Here is a 23,559-nt window from a genome sequence, read left to right as displayed (position 1 = left end):
CTTCTTCCAGAGATAAAACAGTTTGTAGAATCTAGAAACAAAAGTTATGAAGAACTTAGTGATCATAGCTGGTTATATGATTTAGTCTTTCTTACAGACATAACAACTAAAATGAATATACTCAATTTTGGACTTCAGGGAAAAGAAAAATTATTATTGAATTAATAGGAAGTTTCAATGCAATTAAATCAAAATTAAATTTGTGGATGACCCAAATAAAGGAATGTAACTTTGGTCGCTTTACAAATTTAGAGTACTACGTGAAACAAATAAATATTCTGAATCTCTCAATGAGCTTAAAAAAATTAAAAATTAAAAAGCTTGAAATTAGATTTTCTGATTTCCGCAAAATTCAGCCAATTGCTTCATTCATTTTAAATTCATTTGTTGATACTAATAATTTTGAAATATTGCAACAAATTGCAAATATGATAAATAAAAATGCTACTAATTTAGAAATGGAAATAGTTGATTTTCAATCTGATCTACAATTAAAAACAAGAATATCACAAACAGATTTTTGGATACTCATAGATGAGAAAAAATATCAACTCTTAAAAGAAACTTTTCAGACTACACTCCTGCTTTGGCTCAAATTACTTTTGCGAAAGTGGTTTTTCAACAATGAACTTGCTAAAATCAAAGTTCAGATCCAGAATAACTAAAACATCTGAATGACTGCATGAATTTAGCTATAACATCATATGTACCACAGAGTACAAGAAACTGGCAGAAGAAATGCAGTGTCTGGTTTCACATTAAAATATGTTTTTCTTATATTTAATTTATATTTGAATTCTTAATAAATTACACATTTTTTTAACATATTGCAATTTTTTGTGCATTATATACGTTTTAAATTGAAATATTAGAAGCAAAATATACATGTGGCTCGCCAAAAAATGTTTAATTCTTAATTGGCTCAAGCCCGGTTAAAGATTGGGCACCACTGGTCTAGAATATAGAGGGTTATAATAACATAAAAGAAATGGATGTGTGGCTTCAAATCAAGCAGATATACTAATATCTCTCATAAACTTGCTGACTAAAGACGTAAAATATTTCTATGAAAAAAATTATTTCACAGAAAAATAAATCTGGAAAAAAATTCTAACTGCCTCTTTTCTAATAAGTTCTCTTTTCAAAGAAGTTCACTGTAGATGACGGTCAAGACTTAAAAAATGCTACTCGTATATTTTACAATAAATGAGTTTAATGTTAATTACAATTTATTAATGTTCATTAAAACTGCTGATTAAAAGTAACTTTTAAACTAGTTACTTTTTCTCAATAATATACTTAATCCAACAGACATGTAATATTAAACATTTAGTATTTTTCTTTCTTTAATTTAAAAATGTTAAATTTAACAACTAACCAAACCAAATTTTATAACAAAAGTGTTTTGTAGTTACTTACATCAAAATGTTTTGAAAATTATAATTAGTTTGCAAAAGTAAATATTTTTAAATGAAAATTATCTTTGACCATCTTAGATAAAAATTAGTAACATTCTTCTCTTTATTTATTAATTCAGAACCTAAATTCAATTGATATGTATTAACCAAGAAAAAATATTTATTAGTTTTATTAAGATTCTTGAAGTAGAATTATTCCCTTTGGGTAGGTTTTACTACTAACATATAAGCAGATTCCTAGACAAAGATTAAGTAAATTCTATTTAATGTTCCCTTCTTTTATTTCTCAAAATAATCTCCCAATAGTTACACATTTTTTAATATTTTTATCTTTAAACATAACATGTAAATTCTGGTTAAGCAGAATAATACTTTGTTTCTGAATGAAAAGAATTAGTATAAACCTAATCAGTGTTTATGTTTCAAGGAAAAAAATTAGTAGCAGATTAATTTTTTCCCAATTGTCTATATTTTCCTTTGCAATATAGTGAAACATATACATTAGAGAAGTCATTTCTCTACAGTATTTGAAAACACAGTTTTATTATGAAAATGTTCCATTTTAAAGCATTTTAAATTAACTAATTCAGAATGCAGTTGACATACAACCTTTTTATCTTCTTGGCACACCATACAAAATGCAACAAAACAAAGATATTGTGTTAAACAATAATTGGGTTGTATATCACAAGTATATCAAATATATGAAATGTATTTCAATGTAAAATTCAATTCATGTAAGGTTTTTCTGAAAATACTGACTGTACATGGAACTTAATGCCTAAGAATGTAAAACCCCAATAAGACATTGTTTTGAAGAAATGTTAAGTTTTCTAAAATTAATAGCACAACAGATCACACGTATGATACTAAGTTAGAAATGATTTTTTTTGTTATCCTACTTACCTATTCTAATTAGGTTAAAATGATATGTAAAAAATTATGTGATATTTGTAATACATTTAAAAATATTATGTTACTGTCTGTTCTTAAGTTAATGAAGGTATAATATTAATAAAATTGAGATTTTTATTTTCATTATAGAATGTATTACCATTAATTTAATAAAAATTTATATGTTTTTAATTTGGCATATAGAAGTTCTAGTCTAACTTCTGACTGAGTTAAAATTAATTTTGGTGATATAATAGTTTAAAATTAAGGTGTACATCTGTAAACCAGTTTACATCTGCATAAACCAGTTTATTACTAAATATCTAAATTCAATATTGTAAGGTTTATAGATGTGAGCCTTAATGGTAGAATGGCAGCATTTCATAATTAATCTAAATGGTTTTGTGTTTGAAGCAAAGCATTTTTCATGTTATATGATACTCTGTACCATATTCTCATATTCAGTCTTTAAACATACATCTAGAAATTAATTATCTCAAGTAGAATAAAATTGTGCAAATTAATAGTATATGTTTTATAAATTCAATTTTTTGTTGGAATATTCAAACTCTATTTTATTGAGGAGTTAGTTGATGTTGCTTTCCAATTCAACAGTCAAAACGAATAATTTAATATTGGTAATTTAAAAAAAAAAAATATTAAAAGAAGCAATATTTTAAACATCTACTACCACATGTAATGAAAAACAATATAATACTATTATAATAATTATAATATTTTTCATTTAAAATATTGTTTTTTTTTAAATATCTGGTGCATTGTTGTATTTTTAAATTTTATTATTTTTAATATATATAACTTTTAAACATATAAGTAATTATGTTCTTAGTAATACAGTTAGTGAATTTGATTTATACAACCTTTATTCCTGATTGTAAGTTTATATTAATTACAATAAGGTCATAGTTCTTATGTGTATTTTTAAATTATATGAATATATACGTCATAGAGTCTAATATGATAGCATAAAAATTTAACAAGTTCAACCAGGTCTCAATCCATCAATCTTCCATTTGGAAAGAAAAGTGCTTAACTGATTTATTCTGAGATGAAAAATACATTAGTGCTTTACTAATAGGGTAGAGGTCCATAGTGATCTAAAATGAGTTATATAATTTTTTAATGACCTGTATTACAAAAAGTATTCCAACTAAACTGTATAAACTACTCAACATTCTACAAGGACACATAGGTCACTATTTATTGATTAAATTCTCTATAAAACAGTATCATATCTACATTCATTGAACAATGCATAATGGAATTTTAAATACATAGAAAAAATTCAGATCATGTATGACTCTGAACTAAATACAAATATTCTACATTAAAAATTTTCATAAGAATAACATTTTTTAAGATCAACGTTCAAAAGATCAGTTTTTAAAACAGCTTATGTTAATTTAAAAGTGATTTTAGATCATACAATCAATTATAAACAACTTAAATTGATAAATAATATTTTTAAAACTAGCAGTTAAATAATATTTCACTTAATGTAGTCATAATGTATAAGGTTAGTACATAACATTATTATAGAAACACATAACAGTCTCACATTATGAAAATAGTAACTATTGTAGTCCATGCGTATAGGACCAAGATAATATTATGAAATGATCTTTTAGAGATTAATAAAAAAGTTCTACCAATACATCCTTTTATTCAACTTTGAAGATCAGAGACTAGCACTTTTGTAAGATCTTCTGACAGAATAAATCTTAATATCCAATTAAGACAGAAAAGAAGGTTGATAATTTATTACCATTTTCTTCTCCTAAAGTCATACCAAGATTCATTTCTCTGCAGCAAAATGCTTAATGTGAAGTTAACATATTTACATGAAAAAATAAAAACGATAACAGTAGTCATTGTTTTCTTTTAAAGGTGTGCAGATTTCTTGTATAATATTAATATAACTTCTATAGTTAGTAAGGTAAATTTATGAATATTTAAACTCTACAAAGAAAAAAGTATCTTATAGTTCAATGGCAATTATTGTATAAGTGTAATGAAATTACTATGTTAATTCATGCAGAATTATGCATGTTAATCTGTTTGTGATAAAGTAGTGTATTATGTTGTTATGTATATATAAATTGTAAAAGTTTTGCTTGAAATGTGTATTTTATTTTTGGGCCATTCAACACAGTTTTTTACAAGAAATAGATAACTGAATAGTAAGAAAAAAAAAATTTTTTTACTGTGAAATTCAAAAATTAGTGATGCATGCGATATTTAGCAACAACTTTGTAACTTTTGTGTGTTCTAAATGTGGCGGAAATCTTTATTTTGTGATAACTCAGTAAAATTTACAAAAACTGTACAGTCAAAAAGTGCAGAATTCTTTGTTGCGTAAAGTACATTGTGTAACTTTATATAAAATTATAAAAATAACTACATTGAAGCATTCATTACTTAATGATTGATTATTCTGATCAATTTAATTTTGTTTTTCTCAAAAATGACAGTCAGTTAGTGCAAAGATCAAGTTTAATGCACAAGTTCTACTATCATGTTAACAATGGATGTATTTATTTTTTCATTAAAAAATTTTAATTTGAGTTATGGAGTTATTAATACCATAAGTAAAATAACTGTTAATAAGCTACATAATGAATGTATTCAGGAAAAATGACTATTTATTTGATAATTAAATAACATTAAAGTTATTTCAATCTTAATAGAAAATAAATGTCACTGATCAACAATCATTTTGTTAAATGAGAGTGAATAACTGATTCTTATAGTACTTTTCATGCTGATCTCAAATATGAAATTACAATTCTTCTATCAGGCTTAGTTGTTTTGTAACTAGCATTCTTATTTTCAGGTAGTATCATGCATGAACTCCATAAGCATGGCATTTTGTGAACATATTTTATTGCATTATTTATCAACTAAATAGCTTTTGTTTACATATTACAGTCCCTTAATTGTTGTCACATTGATTTGTTTGGACAACAGGTAAAACTAGGCATACTGTTAAATACCCTGATATTCCTTCTGCTATGTGGCCAGTGCCACATAGCCAAGAGCTTCTAATTCCAGTACCACAGAAACATGGAACTTAAATGAAGATGAAAATGTCAAATTTTGTGTTGACTTAGCAGGCAATGAACAAAGAGATCCAAACTTTTTAAAAATAGATGTAGATAAAGAAAATTGATATACTGAACCTCATTTAATTAATCAGTCAGAATTAAATGATCTTGTTTGTGATCTAAATTTATCAAATAATCGAGCAGAAATACTGGCATCAAGACCGAAAGGATGGCATCTTTTACAACCAAACACTAAAATAAGAAATTTCCATGACAGAAAGTCAGAATTTGAACATTTCTTCCCTCAGTACAAAAACTTAGTATACTGTAATGACGTGGACTTGTTACTGGAAGCTTTGGGACATACTCACCATCCTGACAAATGGTGACTTTTTATTGACTCATCAAAGCTTAGTTTGAAAGCTGTTCTACTTCACATTGGAAATAAATACCCATCAATACCATTAGCATATGCAGTTCACATGAAGGAGTCTTATGAGAATATGAAACTTGTAATGAGCAGGATTCAGTATGAGAAATATTTATGGCATATTTGTGGAGATCTGAAAGTAATAGCGCTTTTACTTGGACTGCAACTTGGATATACTACTAAGTTCTGTTGCTTTTTGTACAAGTGTGACAGCAGGGATAGGAAAAACCATTACATAAAAGAGCAGTGGTCAAAGAGAGAGGTACCAGCTGTAAGAGAAAAGAATGATGCGAGGCATTAGTAAAACCAGAAAAAGTTTATTTTTCACCACTGTACATTAAGCTAGGTTTATTCAAATTTTTTTTTAAAGCAATGGATCATAATGGTGCAGGGTTTCAGTTTCTAAAATACAAATTCCCTAATATAAGCAATGCTATAATAAAGGAAGGATATTTGTTGGACCAAAAATAAGAAAACTAATGAGTGATCTTGCATTTCAAGAATGTTTGAATGACTTAGAGGTTGCTGCATGGAAATCATTTCAAAATGTGGTAAACAACTTCCTTAGAAACCATAAGGCCAGTACAGAGTTCTCTACAGAGAATTTGTGAGTGAACTCCTTCAAAACTACAAAGAACTTGGGTGTAACATGTCACCCAAAATCCATTATTACATTCACATTTGGATTTTTTCCCTAACAATCTCAGCACTATCAGTGATGAACATGGAAAACACTTTCACCAGCAGATATTTACAATGGAAACACAATAACAGAGAAAATGGAACCCAAAAATGTTAGCTGACTACTGTTAGAATCTAGAGAGGGATTTACCTACAACAAATTACAGCAGAAAATCCAAAAGAATAGATTTTAGTGAGTACAAAATGCATGAAATGTATTGTCATATTACATTCACCACACATTTTTTGTTTCAAAAGAAATTTCAATTACAATAAAACCCCGACAGAAAAAATCTATTAACATATTTGAAATCAGCATAAAAAATACTAAAGAATCAGCCATTCACTCTCACTCAATAAACAAAAAATTAAATTTTGTTGACTAGTGTGATCAAGAACTTCATTGCACACATATTCAAAGAACACCATTTAAATTCAGGTATATTCATTTGCACTAAAATACTAAATTCATTTTGTTGCAAACCTCTAACAAAAAAGCTGATTGTAAAAAAAAGAAAAACATAATTAGTAAAACCATATATATTTAATAAAACTTGTATTTAAGTGATAAAGTTACCAGAGCAATTTTTTACCAAAAGAATGAAAGAGTATTTTGATCTTCGGAAAGAGTTTTCCTGGACGTACATCCAGCTATCTACTACTGCCATGGCATAGTTTTTTCCCTAAGGGCTACTTGGAGAAAAGATTTTATGGGCAATTTTTACTCTTGTCAAAATTTAGATGATAGCAAAATCAATCTGTATTAAGGGACTAAAATCCTGATAACACACAGTAAATTTAAAACTGCTTCAATGGCTTAGTGTCCAAGATCTCCAGCCAACCAGACACACAATGATATTTTTTGAACTCAATGAACCTCTAAAATTCAAGATATAATGAAATCTGGAAATCACATGTTTGCATAATCAACTGCTGACAGTATGAAATAAAATTACAATTTTTTTTTTTTTAATGAAGTTTTTGAACAAAATTGAAATCAATGATTAAATATTGTAATTGTGTGTATTTGTTGTTTTTTTAATTACAGATCTTTTTGCAAATTAAAAATACTAAATTAAAATAGCAAAATTTACAGAAACACATTTCAGATGAAAATTCTAATAATCTTTAAATTATTACACGACTGAAGTATAATATATTTAGGGAGTATTACTTATGTTTGTTACACCGTAGCAGCTTAATGACTGAACCAATTTAGATGTATGACCCCGCGTTGGAATCCTTACGTTATTGGGAGTGTCATACACTATATAAATACGTATATATACTTATTTGTAGTAGTGGAGATTTGCCGATTGAAGCTCAAACGTTAATGAATTGAGTTAATGAACTTTGAACTGTGAGCATCTACCATTGTGAGAACTGAATGATTTGAATCAATTGAATGAATAATATTACAAAAATAATAGAATTAAATTTACGATAAATAAAATAATATTAAATAAATTAAAAAAATTTCTGTTTAATAATAATGGGCTTCCTGTGGGGTCTACATGTGAGGCTGGAGTGATGAGGTGATGCGAGAACCTCATTCAAGGCTAGACCAATCATCACCATCAACTGGTAACAAACTGGATGGGCCTGGGGCGCTGTGTTACGAGGTGCAATGGAGTGCTCTTATAATATCTCTGCAAACAATCATCCAATTTTTAAAATTCAATCGCGGTATTTGTTAGTATGTTGAAGGGTAAGTTTTGCATGTATCAGATAGTCTCGATCTAACAGATCATACAATGTTGTTATATCTTCACAACAAACCTAAATTTAAAAAATTTGAAAAAAATTATACTATATACAGAATTGTCACCCATACGCTCTTTAATTATCCTGCATTAGTAATTATCTTATATTAAAGAGCAATGTTTTTGTCAGCAATGTTTTTTTTTGGCAGTCGTGTTTTTTAATTTTTAATATTTAGTTTAATGAAATATCATTATAATGTGAAATGTTAATCTTTATAGTGAACAGCATAATGACAAAAATTTAGAAAAAAATTATTTAAGAATTATAAAAAGGTGACATTCCTATTAATGGAAATTCTTCAAAAGAAATTTTCAGATTCTAAAAATTAGCAGCATCTTTTTCAGTTTTTACCAGTAATTCCATTTATTGGTAACTACAGTTTAGGTACTGGTTACTGGTAGCACTACTATTTACTTCACCAATGAAGATGTTGTTAATTACCTTCAAAATAGTTTTTGGAAGAATTTCCATTAATTTTAAACTGAGTAATTCATTACTTTTTGCTTGTAATTTATATTGACTGTAAACTAAAATATATGCCGACCTCCATGGCGCTAGTGGTAGCTTCTCAGTATTAAAAAAGTCTCAGTTAAAAAAGTCTTAAAGATAGCATCTCGGAGGTTAAAAAAAAAAACGAAAAATATTGTTATCCTTTATAAATAAAAATTTTAAAAAAGACATAGATAATAAAAAGCTGTAGTAATAGCTGCAAGAGCCCACAAATTTTCTCAAAAATTCCAACCATTAGATAGAGTAGGAGAGAATGACTGTAAAAACTGCTGGAGTTTTCTTATGTTTTCTATGTTAGTTTTCTTATGTTGTTTCTAAAAACATGTTGGAGTCATTATTTTAATTTATATATTACTATTACTTTTTTTTAAAAGGAAAGTGAATTTTTTTTAAATCTTAGTTGTTCTTTTTTCAATTTTCTATAAAATAACTAAGAGAATAAAGGAAGAATAATTTTATAACAAAAAAGTGTCTTACTTTATATGCTATTGTACATAGGATAATAACTAAAATATTTTTATCCTTTATTTCTATTAACAGTTACTCATAAAAATAATGGACAATCACTTTAAAATAAAAAAATGAAGTTTATTTTGAACTATGAAATCTTGTGAAATAATATTTTTGTATTAAATCTTATCTTATTACCAAATCTTTCATTCACTGTTGATAACTAGTTGTTTTTCCAAAATATTTTATATAACTTATAATGTTCCTTCTTGTTAATATTAAATACTTTTATTTTTAGTATTGTTAAATGGTTAACTTAAACTATTGTTATAACTAAAAAAAAAATGATCTTTTGTTTAATGGTTGTTCTAGTCTGAGTAATGTTTAAATGCACTAGTGTTTACGTGCATCGATGTGTTTATGTCTTAAATATATACTTTCATTTGTCTGATATTGTTTAGTAAAATAAAGAACTGTTTTCAAAGAATGTTGTTTTTTTTTTATTCTACATAAGATTACAGAATAATTAATATTAAGTTAAGATTTTGTAAATTTTTAATTATTTGTCAACTGAGAACAGTTGACAAAATTTTGTTTTAAAAAACAAGTATAAAAATGAATGCTTTCCTAAATTCATTGAAACATATTTCTTAGAAAACTTTTGAAAAAAAATAATTGCATAATAGCTCTAAGAATCCCTGGTAACAAATTCCGTGTTTTAGAAATAAAGTTTCTTTTGATAATTTTCTTACAGTATATGAAGTATAGATTAGAGTTTACAAAATTAAAGAAAAAATAAAAACAAAGAGGTAAGATTCAGTCTGGCTAAAGAAAATAATAAAATTAAATTTTAATAAATCATACATAATTTGGTACAACAGAAGAGTGAGTAAAAAGCAAATAGATAAGTTACAAAAGGAAATAATTAAGTCAGGATAGGATCTATTCAATGTAAAAGTATTATGATGATGAAGGCAGAAAATTGTATCAATATGTAAGAAATAATATTAATAAGATGTAAAAAGTAACAAATATATCTTTTTAAATGAAAATATATATTTTTTTTAATGTGAAATAAAATAAAATCTACATTACTTTTACTATGAGATTTACATTCAATCACACAGAAAAATAATTCAGAAAAGTTCTTGAGTATAAAGATTAGTTAACCTATTGGGAATTAGTGAGAATTATGTCTCATAGTGTTTATGAAATGAGTAGGTGATACGTAAATAAATGTTAAATGTTTTATTTATTTTATTGCATAAATTGTTATGTTGTAATCATTCTTCAATTTCCAGTAAACTACCAGAGTAAAATAAAATTTTGTTTTTAATCTAAATCACAGATTCTATTAAAGAATATTGAGAATCAAAATTCTAGTACACCCAACAATTTTAAATTTACCATCTGTAAAAAGTAATAATTGCTGATGCTGTTTTTAAGATGTGCTCTTAGAAACAGCAATTGCAATTATTGTTTTTAAATGTGGCATATCCTATTTCTGAGTTGAAACTTATATTTTAAATGAGAGCAATTAATATACATATTTAATCATATTTGGAAGTATTTTTATTAAAATTGCTTTCAAAAAAATGACAATTGTAACTATATAGTTATATAACAATAGTGATAGCATATTCAATATAAAAATACAATAATTAAGATAAAGCTTTCAATTGAAAAATTACACTTACATTAATGCGTAGGATTAATCTGATGTCCTTTAACGAGTTTGTTAGTATCAGACTCAAATTTACTTAAAAACAGCCAAAGTCACTACATTTGGTAACGTGCAGCAGATTTCTCTTTTTGGTTAGCAACATTGCTACAGCACTAAATCCATATTCAGACAAATATGACGATGGGAATGCTATCAGAAATTGTTAAACAATTGACCATAATCTACAGTTGCAAGATTGACTTTGCCAGCCAAAATTCTTGATAGCCATTCTTGAATTTTATTTTTATTTCTTTGTTTATTGTCAGTTCTATAAGTTGTTCTTCTAACTGGAATGATCCTGCTGCATTGACATTTGAAAAAGGATCCAACACCCAGTGTGATATGCCCATATTTAAAATGTCCTGGAATCGTTCTTTGAAATCACCGTGGTGGTTCTCCAAGTGTTGGCAGTAACAAGCAAGTTGTCGTTGAACGATATTGCTGACAAAATTAGGGAAGTTATTAAATTTGCATCTGCCAATATTTCTCTAATCTAGTGGCAGTTTGACTACCAAAGCAGCAACGACATATTTTGTTTTAATCAAGTTCAAGTCATTGTCTTGAAGCTAGAGATTAACATCATTAAACAATTTATACAGGTCTGTCAAATACGCAATATCATTCTTTGATGTAATGAGATTGTTGCTGATAATGAGGTTGATATAATGAACTGCGTCATTGTTTCGCAGGAACTCTATCACAGAGTCAATCAAGTCAAACGAGTACACCTTTTGATAGCCAGTGGACTTCTATGTGAAACAGCAAGCAGTTGAAATCTTCGTCATTGGTAACACAAAGTTAACTAAATTATCTGTAATTTAGTGAATCGCTTCTAATTTTATTAACTGCTCTGATAACATATTGCAGTGATGTATACAGGCATTCACTTAGGTTTCTTGCAACTAAATTTTGGTGATGAGTGACGCAATGTACAGCAAGCACAACCGGAACTTTATTTTTTAAGTATACTATGAAGCCTTTGTGACACCCTGTCATAGCTGTAGTGCCATCAGTAGCAGCTGACATAATATTCTTCAAAAGAATTTCCTTTTCATCACAAAATGTTTCCAGTGTATTATATATGGTTTCTCCCTTAGCATCTATCTCTAAATTTCTAGCAAATAATAGTTCATGACATATTTTCTCATTTTGATAAACCTCATGAATGACAACATACTTCATTAGTTGGTAAAGTGAACTCATTGATCTGAATTGAAAATTGGTAAGTCTTCAGATGATGGCATAATAATTCTTCGATATTAGCAATCTCATCAATTCGTCTTTGCACACAACTATTGCTCAAAGGAATTTTTCGGATAATATCTGCCATTGGTTTATGGAGGACAGTGGTTATTGTCTTTTACTGGCAGTAAAATTAAATCTTCCCCAATAGTGTGTGGTTTGCCTGTTTTGGCAATCAACAATGAGATATTGTACGAAGCTCGAAATCCCTCATCGTCTTGCTTGGAAACAGCTGAAAAAAGTTTTGATATAGTTGGCTGAGAGCTACATACTTCTTTTTCAGGTCTTGAAAATAGGCCTTAGAAAAAATCTTAGTCTTTCTTATCAGAGTGCATTTTATTAAAATGATCTTGTAGCCTGAAAGGCTTCATTTGAAAAAGCGTTTTGACAAATAAGGCACATTGGCGATAATGCATTTGTGGGATTTTCGATAAATCCGTATTTAATATATTCCGCACTATACTGCCGTTTCTTCTTTTTTGCTTCCGACATGGTTTTGACTACACAAATACATGAGTAAAAGATTAACTTTAAAAACCTGCTACCGATTGCACGGAAAAATGTTAATGAAAATAAAAGAAAAAATTACTGCCATTAGATAAGTTTGAAATGTCACGCTCACCGACAGGAATAAACATGCAATCAGTCGTTTACTAAACTCGTACTGAGCAAGTTAGAGCACGCACCGATAATCCTGCAGTTCATGCAGACTGGACAAACCGCTTGTTTAACTCATACAGACATAAAGTAATATAAAAACTGACTTGAGCATTGATGAATTAATCATTTTAATACATGTTTTAGAAATGCTTCATGATTCGTAAACTAAACGGTATTTGAAACAGGATGATGTATGCTGTAATTTGATATAAAAACATATAAATCAGATAATTGGTTTGTTTATAATTCGTGTTCAAATATTAAAAATATGTTTTTTTTTTTACCTCAATTTTATTTTGTGTTGTATATGTGTTTCCTGTTGTTTTTCTTCATTTCTTAGTTGACAATTGAATAACAATGCTTTATATATAATAAATACTAATTTGTTTTGACATTATTTAAGTAGTCGCCAAAATGACACATTTGGTGACTGCTACGCAAAACAAAGAAGGTTCGAACTTAATGTTAATAAAGTGACTATATAACAAAGAATATAAATCGGGTTTATTTTCTTTATTTCGTACTACTGCAATATTTATTTATTTTATTTTTTGTACCAGTATATAAACACTGATAAAACAATTAAAGAGACACCTATATATTATGATAAAAAAAATGATTATATTCAAACTGTTTTAACTTTGCAACCAAGGTGCTGAGAGAGACGAATATAAAAAGGGATTTAAGTTTGATTATTATATTTCTTGACAGTGCAATTCAGATTTCAAAAATCATCAAATTAAAAAAAAATCTGGGAGAAGAAAAGTTTTAAAAATTTGAAAATTTTTCTTCGTGTTTCATCGTGAGCATAAGGGAAACGAAATTTTTTCAGTAATCTGGAATAAAATCGTTTGAAAGCTTAAGACGTTAGTTTTATTTTTTTTTTTGTATGTCTTTCTACAATTTTTCTGAACCGAAAAATTCCACTTTAAAGAGAAATGGCACTTTCGTATTTAATGCTGCATATTTTCCGGTCTAAGCAACGCTTTTTTTGCGTTCTGTCATTTGACGAGTTTGATGCAGTTCTCCAACATTCTCTATCTAGTGCCAGTCATTTCATTTCGGTATACATCCTACATCTGTGACAATTTGTTTTACATATTACAAACATTGTTTGCCTGCATAATTTTTCCCTTCTACCTGTCCCTCCAATATTAAAGCAACTATTCCAGGTTGCATTAATATGTGGCCTATAAGTCTGTGTCTTCTTTCAACTACATTTTTTCAAAGTTTTTTTTTCTTCATCAATTTGCCGCAAAACCTCTTCATTTGTCACTTTATCCACCCATCTGATTTTTAACATTCTCCTACAGCATCACATTTCAAAAGCTTCTAATCTTTTCTTCTCAGGTACTATGATTGCCCAAGTTTTACTTTCATATAAAGTTACACTCCACACATATACTTTCAAAAATGTTTTCCTGACGTTAAAATTAATTTTTGATGTAAACAAATTATATTTCTGACTGAAGGCTCGTTTCATATGTGCTATTCAGCATTTTATATCGCTCCTGCTTTGTCCATCTTTAGTAATTCTACTTCCCAAATAACAAAAATTTTCTACCTCTTTATTCTTTTGTCTTCCTATTTTTACATTTTACATTCAGTGGTCCATCTTCATTATTACTACTACATTTCATTACTTACGTTTTGTTCTTGTTTATTTTCATGTTGTGTTCTTGCATTGGACTTCATCCATGCTGTTCATTCTTTCTTCTAAATCTTTTTTATTCTCAGCTAGAATTATTATATCATTAGCAAATCATAGCATCTTTATCTTTTCACTTTGTACTGTTACTCTGGATCTAAATTGTTCTTTAACATTATTAACTGCTAGTTCTATGTAAAGATTAAAAGGTAACAGAGATAGGGAACATCCTTGTCGGACTCCCTTTCTTATTACGGCTTCTTTCTTACGTTCTTCAATTATTACTGTTGCTGTTTGGTTCCTGTAACTGTTAGCAATTGTTCTTCTATCTCTGTATATGAACCCTAATTTTTTTTTAAATGTTGAACATTTTATTCCTGTCTATGTTATCGAATGCCTTTTCTAGGTCTACAAATGCCAACCCACCGGGTTGGTCGAGTGGTTAACGCGTCTTCCCAAATCAGCTGATTTGAAAGTCGAGAGTTACACCGTTGAAGTCCTAGTAAATCCAGTTATTTTTACACGGATTTGAATACTAGATCAAGGATACCGGTGTTCTTTGGTGGTTGGGTTTCAATTAACCACACATCTCAGGTATGGTCGAACTGAGAATGTACAAGACTACACTTCATTTACACTCATACATATCATCCTCTGAAGAATTATCTAAACGGTAGTTACCGGAGGCTAAACAGGAAAAAGAAAGGAAAAGGTCTACAAATGCCAAGTATGTTGGTTTGTTTTTTGTTATATATATTCCAATATATTCCGCCCACCTACTGACCTTTCCTTTTGTATTATAAATCGGTGTACCATCTTTGTTTAACACATTATTAGATTTTAATTTATGTACTACAAAATTTTCCTTAACTTTCCTTTATGCATCGTCTATTTTACCAATGTTCATTTCTGTTTGCACTTCTGTACACTTTTCTTTAATCCACTCTTTTTTCACTAGTTTGTATTTCCTGTTTATAGTATTTCTTAATTGTTGATAGTTCCTTTTACTTTCTTCATCACTAGCATTCTTATATTTTCTATGTTCATCCATCGCCTACAGTATATCCTCTGACATCCAAGGTTTTCTACCAGTTCTCTTTGTTTTGCATAAGTTCATTTCTGCTGATTTAAGAATTTTCTTTTTAACATTCTCCCATTCTTCTTCTACATTTTCTACCTTATCCTTTTTACTCAGACCTCTTGCAATGTCCTTCAAAAATCTTCTTTACCTCCTCTTTCTCAAGCTTCTCTAAAATCCACCGATTCATCTGACACCTTTTCTTCAGGTTTTTAAACCCCAACCTACATTTCATTATCACCAAATTATGGTCGCTATCAATGTCTGCTCTAGGGTAAGTTTTGCAGTCAACGAGTTGATTTCTAAATCTTTGCTTAACTATGATAAATCTATCTGATAACTTGCAGTATCACCTGGCTTTTTCCATGTGTATATTCTTCTATTATGATTTTTAAACTGGGTGTTGGCAATTACTAAATTATACTTCATGCAAAACTTTATAAGTTGGTCCCCTCTTTCATTCCTTTTCCATTTCGGCATTTTATATGCCCAGCCTATATTCACCTACAGTATTTCCTTCTTTGCCTTTTCCAGTATTTGCATTCCAATCTCCAACTATTATTAAATTTTCATCCCCTTTTATGTATTTAATTTCTTTGTATACACACTCTACCACATCATGGGCACTTGTAGGCATAAAGACGTTAACAATAGTAGACGACTTAGGTTTTGATTTAATCCTTATTACAATGATTCTGTTGCTTTGCATTTTGAAATACTCTACTCTCTTCCCTATTTTCTTGTTCCTACCTGCCCTTTATTTGAATCTGTGTTAATTATTCTACAATCACCTGACCAAAAGTCCTTTTCCTCTTCACACTGAACCTCGCTAATTCATAAAACATCTATATTTAATCTATCCATTTCCCTCTTTAAATTTTCTTACCTACCAACCTTTTTTAGACTTCTAACATTCCTTGCTCTGACTCGTAGAATGTTATTTTTTCAATTTTCTGGTGCCCCTTCCTTAGTAGTCCCCACCTGGAAATCCGAACGGGGGATTAGTTTACCTACAGAATATTTTACCAAGGAAGGCGCCTCCATCTTTGTTGTATGAAAATGCAGAGAGTTACATTTTTTTGGAAAAAAAGCAGCTGTAGTTTTTCATTGCTTTCAGCTGTGCAGTACTCAGAAAACTGAGTGATGTTGACATGGCCATTTAAGTCTTCCTGACCTACACCCTTAACAACTACTGAAAGAGCTGCTGCCCTCTTTCAGAAACCATTTCTTAGTCTGGCTCTCAACAGATACCTCTCCAATATGGTTGCACCTTTGGTTCAGCTACTCTGTATCACTGAGCACTCAAGTCCCCTCACCATCGGCAAGGTCTCATGATTCATAGAGAGATTCATAAAGCAATGTATTAATACAAATAAAGAGGAAATTAAAGGGTTTTGATCAGCTTTAATGGCAAATTGTGAGTCTTTAATGTAGTGTTGCAGTTTTTGGGTTCTGTTCATTTTTTGTTGAGATATTGAAATCTTTAATGATTGAGACTGTAACATGATCTTGGGTTAAGCTGAGAGCAGGTGATACATGGTGCAACCTCAATCTTTAAACATTTTAATACCTTGGCACAAAATGAACAAAAGCCAAAAACTGTAACACTACATTAAAGACTTCACAATTTGTCATTAAATTATATCAAATCACTATAATTTTCATATTTATTTGTACAATATGTTGCTTAGATCGGGAGATATGCAGCATTAAAGACGAAAATGACTATTTCTCTTTAAAGTGGAATATTTCAATTCAGAAAAACTGTAGAGAGCCATAAAAAAAGATATTAAAGCTAAAGTCTTAAGCTTTTAAACAATTTTAATGCAGTTTACTGAAAAAATTTGATTCCCAAATGTGCTCGATCAAACACGAGGAAAAACTTTTCTTCTCACTGATTTTTTTTTTTTTAATTTGATGATTTTTGTAGATTATTCAAGCTTTAATTTTTTTTATTCGTCTCTCTAAGCCTCTTGGTTGCAAAGTTAAAAGAGTTTGAATATAATCATTTTTTATCATAAAATATAGGTGTCCATTTAATTTTTTGTAGTAGTGAAGTAGGTACTTAATTTTAGTTTGAAATATCAGAAAAACATAACTTTACCGTTTTTTTAATCAGCCATCGCTTTCCTAGACTGCCTGAACAGGCAGTCTAGGCCTGTTTTTCAAAATTTCAAAATTGGCCTGCCAATTTTCTGTGGGCCTTCTACCATCCTCCCTGAAGGCCTCCAGTACCCACAAGGGGGCATTATCATCCACTTTGAAAACAAATAATCTAAATTAAAAAAAATAGATTAATGTTCATCTCTATCATGATAGTTTAAACAGAAAGACATTTTAAACAAAAGATATATATCAGAGCAATAATGTTGAATGATCTGAATTAAATTTTTGTAATTAAATAATTTCTTAACATTGTTCGCAAAATTTTTCATTATGCAAAATATGCAACATTCATCATTTCCTATTATTAATATTACTACAATGTTGGAAGTTTCAAATACAACTTTAAATAAGGTAGATGAAATAACTTTAAAATAATGTTATATATGTATAAGTTCGACAAATAACATCTGATTTCTTTGAACTTGTTTCTATTGGAATACAAGACAAAGGTATTATTTTCCTCAAGATTGCCTAGCAAGGATAAAGGGAAAGAGATATATCAGGAGAAGGACCAATCTACAGATAGACAGACACTACAAAATAAGAAAGCAGCTTACTCGAAGAAATATTTCAAGCCCTCCTTCAAACAGTGGTTTCAGTCTCGCTCACAATCCCTAGGGAGATCATTTTTTTTTACCCCAGATGGAAGCAGTACATCACTGATCTATGATTTTTTTTTGTTAACTGATTGATATATCTTTCAAGAAACAACTTAGGTCTCTTAAGGAAAATCCTCTTTAGAATGTTACAGTATCTACAGAATGGTGGAAGTATTAAATTGAACTGTAAGCCAGTTCTTAATGGAGGAGTAAAGTTACATAATGTTAAAAGAAACTGAAAAAAACACTTTAAAAAATATAAAATTCAGAAAATGTTGAAGATATGTTGTGTTTCTAGTCAGTTTGACTCATATCTCACTTAACTTAATCTACTGTACATTTATACTAGTATGAAGTATATTTATTATTTACTGCAATATAGTTTTAATTTTAAATAGGTTCTAGCTAACTGTATTTTCAGTTTAAGGTATTATGATAATATTTATAATTAAAAAAAAAAAAAAAAACTAGCATTATAACAAGTACTCCAAGATTTTGCTGTAAGAAAGAAAAATAAATGTGCAGTTCAATAAGTTTTAAATTAGCTTCTGACTTCTCTGGTATCCCATGGCAAAAGAGAATTAAAATACGTTTGGGGCTACATTACCTATTCATACAACAAAGTTTTCTCTTGTATGTTCAATAGACTTTTATTTGTATTAATAAAAGTGTACAAAAGGGTGATGTTTATAATTTACTGTAAATCTTAGCGATATGCATATCTCAGAAATAAAAATACGTTCCATTTTGTTAATAACAAAGGGAAAATAGCGGTGGTAAAGGTATTTTTACACAATCTAGTCAAAGGTGCGATCTTGCAGTGGACGCGACATCTGCTCCATCTGTTGGGTTAATTATTCGCCATTTTGTCTGCTCGATTCTGTTATGTTCGGTTGTCGATATTGTTTTGTAAACAGTTTTTGTGTAAATATGTTATTTGTTATCTCTGAGTCTTAAGTTTTGTTTATAATATTACCGTAAATCAGTTGTTAATGTTGTTTTATGTGAGAGTGAAATGTGTAAAGGCTTTCGGCCTTAATATTTTGCGTCCTTGTCGGAAGGTTGACATTGACTTATTCGTTACTTGATAATGTATGTATCTTCGAAAAATATTAAGTAAGTATTCAATAAATTTGAATTTACATTTTTGTAGTTTAAAAGTTCACATTTATGTTCTATCTGTAAGTATTCATCTTAAATTCCTCACCCGCTAGAAGGAATGCAATTACGACACTACATAAAAGTTCGTTAGTCAAGATCAGTTTGTTTTCATTCGCTTTTTGAAGATTGATGTGTATAACGGAAATCTGATCCGATAGTAAATGTTATCAGATTTTTATAATAAAGATACTTATTGTTTTAAAGAAAATTTGATTAATTAGTGAAATATTTACTTTATGAAATGTTTTCTTTAAGAATCTGAATCTTTTAAATGCTTCAGCCTATACAGCGTATTTTGTCTATTTAATTAACTTTTCACTGAACATTTCAAATCTGTCATATTATTCTGTTATTAATATTTTTTTCTTAAGTACAGCATTCTGTGTATTAAACTGTTTACTTAAAATTCGACTTTATTTGCAAATTCTAATAATATAAGTATGAATTTTAATATACTAACCCATACTGAAATAATCTTTAGATGCTTCGGAATCGTAGCTCTAAAAATAAATTCGTTCTGTATTGTACCATTGAGGAGCTATTGGGCAAATAATATTTCTGATTTCACTTATTTAGTTCTATGAAAACGTAATTTTTAGAGATAAAACAAATTCATGAAAAAATTATCAAAATTAACTTTGTAATTTTTTTTTAATGAGGTTGTAAATTTTGTTAAAATTTATTTAATTCAAAATTTTACTTAAAGCTTTTACTGGTAAACGTATTCAGCTTTTATTTTCAGTTTTTAATAATAGCAGTTGTTTCTTCTGTATATTTGTATAATATAATTTGTGATTTCAAAATTCAAGTTTAATTGTAAAATATATGAACTACTACAGACAAAATAGGCCTAATTCAGATAATACATTATTGAATTATCAAATAAATATCTTTTCTGTCATACGTTTTACTTGATTTTCAAAAGATTAATAGGCAGCATCAATTTCTTTTATCCGTTGGCAGGACAGTGACCCCTTTTGTATGTGAGCCGTGGTACACTGCTTGCATTGGTAATTTATCAATTTGCATGTTTAATTCTTTCAGCACCTTCATCTTTGTAGGAATTTTATTTAAAAATTGTATCAAAGAGCAAAAGTTGTTATTAATATTAATTGTTTTCATGTCCTAATGGAAATATGTTGTAATCTGGTTTGGTGTGTACATATTAGAAAAGTACAAACTACCCTATCATTTTGATCTTTGTTATTTAATTCCAAGTATATTTATTCTATATCAGCAGAGTTGTATTTTTGTATGTACGCTTGTTTTTCTTTACATTAATAATTGTTTACTTTGGGAACATAAAGAATTTTTAATTTTTTTTTTTGAATATGTTGCACAGTTGTAATTCAGTGTGAACTTAAGTTCCCAGGTATCACAGTGAAAAATATTTGAGAGGATTTTTTTAATGGTGGCAGATTAAATTTTGTAATCCATTAGACTGTTAGTACTTGCCTACTGTACAATTTTCAAAGTGGCATTTAAATATGTTGTACTATTTTGTAGATTAGGTTATGATCAATGCAAAAATTTTGTTAAAATATTGTAGCTAATTGTTTAAACTTCAATGTAAAAGTTAAATATAACTTTCTAGTCTGTTTTAGTTAAATGGTGAGTTCATTAGTTAATTGGGACCAAATAATGTTTACTATAAATCAATTTATTGTTTGACATTAATTTTGTAAGTTTTTTTTTTTTAATAAAGAAACAACTTATGATTAATATTCAATATTATATTAAGTATTATGTTTTTAATATTTACAATATGACAGTATTTTACTATACAAAAACATTGGATGTTTAGAAAATTTTCTTGAAATGAAGTTTGATTTTGTGATTATACAAAAATGAATTAGTTCATCGTAATACAGAATTGTTCACTTGACATTACAGATTATGCATTTCTATATCGCATAAACAGAAAAAAAAATTTTATTGATTGCCTCATTTCATATTATAGCATATTTTGTTATTAAGTAACTTATCATAGCTTCTCTTGACTGTTTAAGATAAAGAAGTATGTGCTAGATAGAAATAAAGTGTTAGGTTAAATCAATTTATTAAAAACCTAATATTTTTGAGAAATGTACTGTAGAAACTTAAAAGGTAATACCGCGAATTATACATGTGTTAAGATTATTCTTTAATAATATAATATGTAGCAACTAGAAGCTATTGGTTTGGTAATTAAAGCTGTTTTTATTTTATTTAAAAACCACAGATTACTGTTTACTTATTTCTAATTTTATTTTTACAGTTTGATTTCATAAGTTTACTTGGCTATGAATTCTAATTTTGTAAGGCTAGTTTTTAACATTTCTTAAATAGTTTGAATAGTAAAAAAAATTGAATTTTAAACATTATTTTCACAGTACTCCAGATTTAGATTTAATAAGTATAGAATATTACCACCTGCTACAGGCAAAAGAATTTTTTTATAAATCCTTTCTGATAAAAGTTCTTTTTTTTTAAATAAAATTTTTATTTGTGACTTTATTTGTGAATTTTAAAGAATTTATTTGTGACTGTGACAAAATAAGTATGTTTCACTAATTTAAGAGCAAATGACAATTTGAGATCAATCAGTTTTAATTCGAAAGAACATTCCTGAAGTACTAAATAAATAACGAGAAAAATAAATAATTGCAGATGTGAATAACTTTCCATAAGTGTATTTTAATTCAAATAGGAATAAAATATGATATGCTGTAATTTCTTCTTTTAGACTACCACACAATATTTCATATCATATATTGTTGTATATATTTGTAATACTGGTACACTTTATTTTACAACTTTGTTTATTGTATTATGTTTTGCCAAATAAACACACATGCGTGTGCGAGAGAGAGACAGGAATGTTTTTTCTAAATCATGTTATAAAGGCGCTAACCACTGTATTTCAGAATATTAGTAAAATAAAAAAAGTATTATTTGTATTATAAGTAAAATAGTTGAATTGATTAAATAAATTAAGTAAATTGTAATCAATTACAGAATTTAATAATGAAAATAAAGAGATATTTTTGTTTATAGAATGTGTTTAAATTACAGTTTTTTTATGTATATAATATATACACACACACACACACACACACATCATAAGGCCTGTGATCAGTAGTTTTTGTTTTTTTTGTATACTATTTTTTTCCCATAACATTTCAATTAATAAATATACAATTTTTATGCGTAAAGCAGAATCTTTGTTGATACAATACTTTTAAAACTTGGTTGTTTTCTATTATGATTTTTTTCTTAACTGTTTGTTATCTTTTGAAAATTACTTGATTGACTGAATTTGTAATTAGCTAAGGTAAGGTACATCTCCTGAAACTGGTGAAGTGATATGCCTGGCTGAATTCATTTTATACTTCATAACTTTTAGCTTAAAATGTTTGTTATAAACTCCATTATGCTTTTGATGAATTTTTTCATGCAATTATTTTTTCACAACGTATTTCTCCTAAAAAGTTAGTCAGACATAATAATTAATTATTTGGTAGAACATAATGTTTACTATAATTATTTTTGACGAGAAAGTTTTTGTAATTTATGATAAGGCTTATTTCCTTTTGTCAGAAAGAGTATTTTTGCAAGATTATTTACATGGTGTACTTGATAATATTTTAAGGGAAAAACATTGAAGTGTTTTATGTTATTTATCTGTATAATTTATTTGAAATTTAAAAAAAAAATTTAATAGGGATTTCGTTTATGATTAAAATTTTTTTTTAGATCGGTAAAAATTAAAATTATACATCACAAATGCTTTGTTTTCTATAAAAAGAGATATTTTTTGTTTTTTAAGTTTGTCTCAGACTTATAATTATGAAGCATCCGAGAAACATGTGATTTTTATTAAATTTACTCTTTTGAGTTTAGCAACATGACTTTTCAAAAGAGTGGGCCAAAAAGAGTTTTTATTTCCTCACAGGTATTTCCTCAAATGTAGGTTTTAATCTATATTGCCTTTTTTATTTTTATTTTTAATGGCAAACAATTCAAATGAAGAAAAAAGAAAGCGGATACTATGGTCAGATGAGGCTCACTTCAAATCATCAGGTCATGTG

The 23,559-nt window shown here is 28.1% G+C and overlaps 1 protein-coding gene and 1 long non-coding RNA gene across 3 annotated transcripts in view; one reads left to right on the top strand and one right to left on the bottom strand.

Annotated features, from left to right (window-relative positions):
• The window catches only part of LOC142320851 (uncharacterized), a 38,825-nt gene extending 25,562 nt beyond the window's left edge, over positions 1-13,263 (bottom strand). For both annotated transcript variants that reach the window (XR_012755490.1, XR_012755489.1), the window contains exon 1: positions 13,122-13,263. This is a non-coding gene — a long non-coding RNA (uncharacterized LOC142320851). The remainder of the gene's footprint in view (positions 1-13,121) is intronic.
• Positions 13,264-19,168: 5,905 nt separating this feature from the next.
• The window catches only part of Myb (proto-oncogene like protein Myb), a 176,870-nt gene continuing 172,479 nt past the window's right edge, over positions 19,169-23,559 (top strand). Inside the window, exon 1 of the mRNA XM_075359436.1 lies at positions 19,169-19,444. Coding sequence (XP_075215551.1) covers positions 19,419-19,444 — 26 coding nt within the window. The 5' untranslated portion in view covers positions 19,169-19,418. The remainder of the gene's footprint in view (positions 19,445-23,559) is intronic.

The sequence above is a fragment of the Lycorma delicatula genome, chromosome 3 (genome assembly GCF_047948215.1).
Source record: "Lycorma delicatula isolate Av1 chromosome 3, ASM4794821v1, whole genome shotgun sequence".
Lineage (NCBI taxonomy): Eukaryota > Metazoa > Arthropoda > Insecta > Hemiptera > Fulgoridae > Lycorma > Lycorma delicatula.
Note: the sequence above shows the minus strand (reverse complement) of the source record. Positions and strands in the feature narration are given on the sequence as shown.